Source organism: Delphinapterus leucas, chromosome 15, assembly GCF_059928025.1.
Source record: "Delphinapterus leucas isolate spDelLeu-1000000601 "Yukka" chromosome 15, BTC_Dleu_Yukka2, whole genome shotgun sequence".
In the NCBI taxonomy this organism is placed as follows: Eukaryota; Metazoa; Chordata; class Mammalia; order Artiodactyla; family Monodontidae; genus Delphinapterus; species Delphinapterus leucas.
Window position 1 is genome coordinate 77,056,501 of NC_143143.1, and position 8,305 is coordinate 77,064,805.

Genomic DNA, 8,305 nt, shown 5'->3' on the forward strand with positions numbered 1-8,305 from the left:
CCACTGGCCTGACAGTGAGTGACACACTCAGGGACCAGCTTGGGCCTGCTTTGCTGAAACCGTCATCCTGCACCGTGCAGGGTGGGGGAGGGGTTCTCCTGGCTGCTGCCCCGCTTTGGTCCTGAGCCCCGTTTTCCCTCCCTCAGCAGTCAGGATCGCTGTCAGCACGTGAGTTCTTACTGTGAGCCAGGCGCTACGCCAGATGTTTTTCATGATTGCTTCGTTTCATTCTCCCAGCAACCCATGCAGTAGATGCAGCGGGTTGTCTCAGTTGTTAGCCGGGGAGACTGAGGCCCAGAGAGATGAAGTAACCCCCCGAGGTCACACAGCCAGTACATGGCAAAGCTGGAAGCAGAGCCCAAGTGTGTCTGATTCCAGAGGCCAGGTTTTTTAACATCATGCCATCCTGCCTCCTACTCCTGTTTCAGGGTGACACCTCCCGTTATCTCCTCCCCAACAGAGAATGATCCCAGCTTGCGGTTAGTCAGTTAACACTTTGAAATTGCTTGTGGCCGCGCCCCCTGCCTCCCGTCTCCTCCCTTCCTCAGCCCTGACCCTGAGCCAGACCACTGACGAGGGCTTGCTATGTCTCCCGCCCCAGGACCTCCACCACGGGCGCATCCAGATGAAAACCCTCACCAACAAGTGGTACGAAGAGGTGCGCCAAGGCCCCTCCGGCTCCGAGGACGACGAGCAGGAGCTGCTGTGACCGAGCGGGATGCGTGGCTTCCGGGCAGCCGGGGCCGCAGCACTGCCATCCAGCCTCCCCGCGGCTCCCAGGACGGCCACCCAGCAAGGGCCCCCGAGGCGTGTGCATTTGGCACTTCTTTGGGGCGGATGGAAGCAGGGTGACACACAGGCTACTGTCGTCTTAACCCAGGACCTCCCAGGCCTTTGGAGCCAGCCGGCTGCCCTGAAGCACCCTTTCCCCGCTCCTCACTGGGCTGGACCTCTCCCCTCAGGGTGGCTTCCCAGCCCGCGGATTGGAGGGACCACCTTTGCAGGTACATGTTTCCTTCTGCTTCTGTAGCCGGGGAATAGTCATCTGTCACGCCAAGGTGCCTGAGAGGAGAAATCCTGCCATGGACCCACTGTGCAGGGCGTCCCGGGAGCGTGGTGCGCCGTTGCCGCCATCCCTGGCCACTGCCTTCATTACAGGGGCCCTTCCCTGCCGGACGGGTGTCGGTAACAGCAGGACGAGAGGCCAGCCGCCGCTTGCCTGTGCGTCATCAAGGCGCCTCCGCCCTCAGCAGCGGCGATTCTCACTTAAGCAGCAGGCTCAGAGGCCTTGGAAACCTCACACTCCCCTTCGTGATGTCGCTTGCACTCCCTGAGAAAGAGAAACTGAGTGACCTTTTTCTCTACCTCTGATTGGCACCTCACAGGCTGTCTCCCTGGGCAGCACGCAGCTACTGCCCTTCTCTGGGAATACTGTGAATGTTTACACTGGAACCGAGCACGAGGGCACAGGCACCTCTCTAGAGCCCCATTGGAAGCCGTATCCCTGGGTTTTTTGGGGGTGAGTGACCCTATTCTGTGGGGTCAGAGCACCCTCTAGAGGGAAAGTCTTCAGGGTTTATGCTGGCCAGCAGCTGCTGTCTTTGAATTCAGTTTAAATTCATGCACTTTTACAAAGTGGTGAGAGCCTAGCAGTCCCTTCCCTGACCTCGATTCCTTACTCAGTGGTCCTTGTTTGTTCAGAGGCCCCTTTTCCTGGGCTCTGCCCACCGTTTACCTGCTGCACCTTCACTGCTCATCGGCATCTTTTCTTTTCCCTCCCAGTTCTCTACCATCTTGGGTCCCATTTGTCCCTGTGCTCCTCCTCTGCCACCGCTCCCCAGGACTCCAGTGGCCTGCAGCCAGATGCATCTGAGTCTTACCTGCAATCGCTGAGCAGCCACTGCTCCCTCAGGACTCGCTCACAGAGCGCTTGCCCGTGCGCGCGCACACACCACACACACACCCCTGCCCCGGCCACGCGCGCACACACACACACACACCACACACACACACACACACCCCTGCCCCGGCCACGTGCGCGCACACACACACACTACACACACACACACACGCACCTGCCCCGGCCATGCACGCACACGCACACACACACACACACACCCCTGCCCCAGCCACACACGCACACACACACACACCCCTGCCCCAGCCACGTGCACACACGCACACACACCACACACACACCACTGCCCCGGCCATGCGCGCACACACACACACACACACACACACACACACACACCCCTGCCCCGGCCCCATGGTCCGGGCCCCTGGGCCACCTCAAGGTGAGGAGCTGCCAATCATGTCCAGAGGACATGGAGCTTCTGACTTCCCCGCATCCACCCCCTTCTCCGGCCCTTTAACAAGTCTTTACCTGCTTGCTTGTGCCCATCTACAGGCCTCTGGCAGTTTCCATATGTGGCTCAGGGTCTCGGCTGGGGCGTTGGGACTCAGCACCCCCTGGCGTGGTTTAATTCATCATGTGCATGTCGTTGGTTCTGTTTCGGACACAGTGGGCCGGCAGGGACCTTGGGCTGGCAGCAAATATGTTTCCATCTTCTCAGCCTCAGGCAGCGTGGCTCTGGATGTGAGGAAGGACTGACCTCGGGACCCTCCAGGACCCATGTACCCAGCCCACGAGGCCAGACCCCTGCCCTAACCCCTTCCCTTGCCCCAGAAGTGTACGCATAAAGCCAGTCAGGCAGGAGGGCACATGGCTTCCTTTTTATGCATGAAAAGTCAGTTGGTACTTGATAGAGCTAAAATATGATTTCTTTTTGTAATCTCCCACCGTAACCCCATAATTTGAGCCAAATAGGATTACTTTACTTCACCTAATATCCCCACTGGAAGATTAATGCCATGCATAATTCCAGTCTCCGTCATTTCCTATTTCTTTTTAGTGGAAGAGAGAAGAGGTCAAAGGGAGAGGACCTTTGTCCATAAGGGAGGGGGCAGGGATCAGAGGCCAGATTGTTCTCTCATTCTCCAATTCATAAGTAACTGACTTTCCCCCTGAAATTCAGAGTCTGATCTCCGAGGTGTAAGTTGCATTGTAAACTCAATAGCTTGCTGGAAAAAAATTTTGGGGGGCTCTGAGTTCATAGATTAAATAATGAAAACAGGATCTTCTCAGTTCAGACTGCCCTTTGTCACCAGGTCCCACCTGTCCTCCCACTTTTAGCTGAGACCTGAGAGTGACAGTAAGTAGAGAAGCACACGGGGTCGGGGCGAGGTCCCCAAGGCTTGGCTGTGTGGAGGTGGCTGGGGGAGAGTCTTGCCTGGCCTGGAGCAGCGCCAGCCTGGGCATCCCGTGAGCTGCTCCTGCCCTCTTCTGGCCAAGTAGTGGCTTAGCAGTGTGGGAGGGCATTCCCCTGCCGAGGAGGGCGCCCCGTGTGCCTCAGCCATCTGTCTGTTCACCTTTGAACAGGCCAAAGCCCATTGAGAGCGATTTTTCTGGTGGACTTTTATCAGATGTCTTTGCCTGAGAATCAAAAATTGCTGCTGTCTACCTTTAGCATTCCTAATAATTCTATTGTTGGGGGAATAAATGCCTAGAAGATTAAAAATATCCAGCATAACTATAACTTCACACATGTTTTCTTTTAGGTCTAGGCCATGGGACAGGAGAAGTATAGCACAAAGAGAAGGTAATACTTTAGGAGGAGGTGAAGGCTGTAGGGTCAGTGTGTGCCTTTGGGGGAACTGGTTGGCTAGTCAGTGAACTCTGAAGACACGCCGTCTTGGGGAGCTGGGGCGTCCTGTAGCACTAAGGCCCCACCCCAAGGCTCCCCCAAGCAGCCCCTCCGCAGCAGGCCCTACGATTTTGGACTTGGAATTCACCACGTGTTCTGCAGCCCTGTGGTTGTAGGACCTCTGGGACTAACCATGCTCAGAGGCTTGGAGTGTGAGGCCTCACAGGAAAAGAAGCTGGCTTTTCCTAGGTCCCCAGAGACCAAGTTCGGGCTGAGCTGGAACAGAGCCAGGCAGAAGGTGGCTCAGTTCCATCATCTGGTGCTCATTCAGCCCAGGGGCAGACCCTGTCCCCCTGGCCAGCTGCCTCTTTTCACACACTGGGAATGCTTGCTGGGCCCCGGCTGACATGAGGCCAGGGGCCCAGAATGTTGGCAGCCCCTGAGTGCCCCAAGTCAGCCTAGGGAGGCCCTGATTTGCCTGCAGATTCCTCTGTGTGCAGTGGAGTGTGGAAAGGCTGGTGAGTGGGGAGCCTTCTCCTTCAAGCCCTCACCTAAGGTGGCCTTCCGGGGTCTCAGGCCCACACTCCCATGGGGGTCCACACACGTGGCAAAGTCCCAAGCGGGGAGGCCACAGCCAGAATCCCTCTTCTGCTTCAGTGGGGAGAGTGAGGGTGGGGCCTGGTGGTGAGCGGCTTCTCCTCAGCCAAGTCCGGGCCATCGAAGGTACAGCAAGGTGTAGGCGTGGCTTAGGGTGGCCTTAGAACTGACCCTTGATTCTAGTGGGAGGAGGAATCTCTCAACAGCAATGACTGACTGTCAGTTAGGACTTCAAATGCCAAAAAAAGAGGAAAGATCCTTTGCTCCTTCCTCATTCCCTCCAGAATGCAGGCATGTGATTCTCCTGCTGGGTGGTGGGTAGGAAATTATCTGAAACGTTCCCGGTAGAGCAGCCAGAATCATTAAGAAGTTGTTCTACGAGGAACCCGGTCTCCAAAGCCCCAGGCAATATGTTTTAAATGAAAACACCACAGTCAGAGTGACGGCTTTGGATAATCAGCCACACTCCCTTCCACTTAGTCCCCTGTCATTTCTCACACAAATGGAGTTAGATGTTCAGGGACTTCCACCATCATTGCCCATGTTACGAAAGAAGACTTTCTAATTTCCCCCACCCCGTTTCACCCTTTCTCACCCCAGCCGACACAGTCCCTAATCCCAGAGGGAAAAACAATGTGTGGCTTTTCCTACCCGGGAGCTGGTCTTTTCCCAGCTGCTCTGCATGAGCGTCCTGGCTTCAGGGCGAGAGAGCTGAGTGCAGCCGCGGGCCCCGTGGCCATGGGATCCATGGGGATTGTGCAGTTCGGTGGTCAAGAGAAAGGTCACCTGTCAGCGCTATGGGCCCCTGTCCAAGGAGCTGGTCAGCCACGTGGAAGAGCCACTTCTCCAGGCCCCAGCGCTGCTCTGAGGAGCCACGGAGGCCCATGGGCCGGGGAAGGCTCCTCGCTCGCTCGGCTGACTCGGGGTTCGTAGCTACCAAAGGTGTTAGCATTTTCTCCAGTACAGCTCCTGCAAAGCTTGATTTGTTCTCAAGATTAATCAGAATCTTGTATTCTTTTGAGTAATTTTCTTTTTAAAAATGAAGGATTTTTTTAAGTACAGCTTTTTGATATAAGGACTATTGGGAAGGTCAGGCTTGTTCTTTTGTCCTCCCCCAAGTAAGATGTGAGAGGCAGCGTTAGCCCTGGTTCCCGAGAAATATGCTGCTCTTCTTGGTGGGGCTGCGGGTTGCGGAGGCGAAGGTGGGTCGGAGGTGGAGGGACCTGCAGCTGCTCTGCTGGAGCCTCTACCTCGTCTCACTGGACTCTTTAAAGAATTCAGAAATGGATGAAAAACAGTAATGTCACTGGATTCTTATTTAGAAATAAAAATGAATGCTGCTGAATCAGACCCACTTTCTGTGTTGGTGTTCCGTGGCTTTGCAGAGGCCTGGGTCACGCCCCCCTAGACTTGGCTCTGTCCACACCTGCCTGGCTCTCACGGCCAGAAGCCTGGCAGAACGCAATGGTTAGTGGGCAGGAGTGCGGGCTTTGGGCCCCAGTTCCTGCCTCTGTCCCTGTTGGGCTGGACCCCGCGGGCCCACAAGCTTTGTAGTTGCCCAGCCTTGAGACCAGAGGAAGAGCCTAGAGACAGCAACAGAGACATGAACGGTTTGTTGGATAGAGGGATCTTAACAAACGGTCCTGGAGCGAAACCCCACGGCGTGCAGCAGCCGTCGGACAGGACACCAGGGCATGGCAGCAGTCCTCACCACATCGGGGAGATTGATGTCAGGTGGGCTCGGTTACCAGGAACTAATTGAGCCCTATGATTAAGAGGATTGGATAGTCACGTGAGGGAAGCAGGGGCTGATCGAGCAGGGGATATGCAGAGAGCAGGAGACAGCCATCTTGAATGGCCTGAGCACACAGTCCCTCAGTGAGGAGGACGTGAGGCCAAGCAGGAGGGCTCAGCTCGGGCCCAGCCTCCAGCCTCCAGCCACAGCTGCTTCCTCACAGGTGCGAGGGACTTGTCTTCCCTGGGGTTCTCTGGGCTAGCCGCCCTCCTCCCTGCTGGGGTTGCAGACTGGCTAGCCACCCTCCTCCCTGCTGGGGTTGCAGACTGGCCGCTGGTAGGCCTTTGACTGAAACCAGGCTCTGAACCCACACGGCCGTGCGAGTCAGGTGGAAGCTGGTGGCGGTATCTGTGGGGAGTCTGGAGGCTCCGTTTGTTTATACTCTCTCATGCTTCCAGAAGGCATCTGAAGCTACTTACGGTAACAGGTGCAAACAAAAAATACATGTGATATAAATGAAACCAGGCAGAAGAACCTGTCCTGACCCCAGGCACGAGCCTCCTGACAGGGAGGCCAGAACCAGGGCTCTTAGTTCCTCTCCACCCTGCAATGCATCCCCACCCCCAGGCCAAAGGAGGAAGGGTGGGGGGAGAATAAATCACATCCTGGACCCTTCCTCTACCTGGATTGCTAACTGCACGCCCAAACCAATGCCTGCTGGCGTCAGGCAGGGAACCTGGTCAGGGAGCAGCGCTGGTAGGAGGCGCACGTGGCCGTCAGCTCCCTTCCCCCTGTGACGGAGACCTGGGTTCAGAGAAGGATTCCTCCACCCTAATGAAACCGTGCAGGTGGGATGACAGGTGGCACTGGAGTGATGGGCCTCTGGCAAATATAAAGCAGAATCTTCCCAGGCCACCGATGGGCTGCAGAGGAGGCGAGGAAATGAGCAGAGTGTCAGCCTGGACAAAATAGAACCCTGGTAGTAAAGGTGAGCAGAGCCTGAGTGGGACTGGGTATTTTCATTCACATTTCAACCTTCTCAATGTCTAGAAAAAGCACTCAGGGTGAAGGGGAGCAAACCAGGGAAGAAGTATTTTCCTTGGAGGCCAGAAAGCTGCAGGGGAGGGGCACACACAAAGTTGAGGGCCCCGTGACCTCCACTCGACTCCCAGGGGACCTGAGGGGAGATGAAGCCATTTATGGTCATTCCACTCCCCTCGCCTGAGAATGCTGAGGAATGGGCCTCTGACCCAATTCCGGCAGAAGAATGAAGCAACATCTTAGGGAATTTCCAGGACTGTTTCCTCACACTCAAACAGTCACTCAAAGAAGGGAAGCACCCTCTTCCCATGGTCTGGCCTTTGCCTCCCATTATGTGAGGATGCAGTGCTCAGACCTGCTGCAGCAATTCTGAGACAAGGGAAGGCCTCACCAACCTGCTGCACAGAAAGACAGAGGCCCTGAGTTGTTAACAACACTGTCGGACCAGTGAATTAAGCAGTCCTGGAACCGACCTCCACCACAGCTCACTGCGGGAGACAATACGTGTTCTTGCTGCTGATGCTATTTGGGTTGGGTTTTATGTTACAACAAAAATAATCCTAACTGAAAGAACTTCATGAAGTCAGACGAGCAGATTCCAAAACAACATATATAGCATCAGCCTCCAAAAATTAAATTGATGTGTGTGTATACAGGAAAAAATCTGGAAGGATAGGTATGAAGTTTGAGAGAACTTTGGTCCTCTCTGAGTGGAAGGATAATGGGTAACTTTTAAGATCTCGTCTGAAGATATTTTCTATTTCTTTCACAAAGAACTTTTATTCAGACCAGAGGGCAGACAGCAGAAGCAAGAAGAACTACAATTCTGCAGCCTGTGGAACGAAAACCACATTCACAGAAAAGTAGACAAAATTTAAAGGCAGAGGACTGTGTACCAGATGAAGGAACAAGATAAAACCCCAGAAAACAACTAAATGAAGTGGAGATAGGCAAGCTTCCAGAAAAAGAATTCAGAATAATGATAGTGAAGATGATCCAGGGCCTTGGAAAAAGAATGGAGGCAAAGATCGAGAAGATGCAAGAAATGTTTAACAAAGACCTAGAAGAATTAAAGAACAAACACCTAGAAGAATTAAAGAACAACAAACAGAGATGAACAATACAATAACTGAAATGAAAAATACACTAGAAGGAATCAACAGCAGAATAAATGAAGCAGAAGAACAGATAAGTGACCTGGAACACAGAATAGTGGAATTCACTG

General features: G+C 54.3%; 1 protein-coding gene across 7 annotated transcripts in view; it reads left to right on the forward strand.

Annotated features, from left to right (window-relative positions):
- The window catches only part of SLC9A8 (solute carrier family 9 member A8), a 72,397-nt gene extending 66,723 nt beyond the window's left edge, over positions 1-5,674 (forward strand). The window contains exon 16 of one of the 7 annotated variants that reach the window (XM_089897044.1): positions 602-5,674. In XM_089897044.1, coding sequence (XP_089753170.1) covers positions 602-709 — 108 coding nt within the window. In that variant the 3' untranslated portion in view covers positions 710-5,674. The remainder of the gene's footprint in view (positions 1-601) is intronic. The other 6 variants (XM_089897045.1, XM_022597431.3, XM_022597435.3 and 3 more) reach the window with 6 other exon arrangements.
- Positions 5,675-8,305: the final 2,631 nt, after the last annotated feature.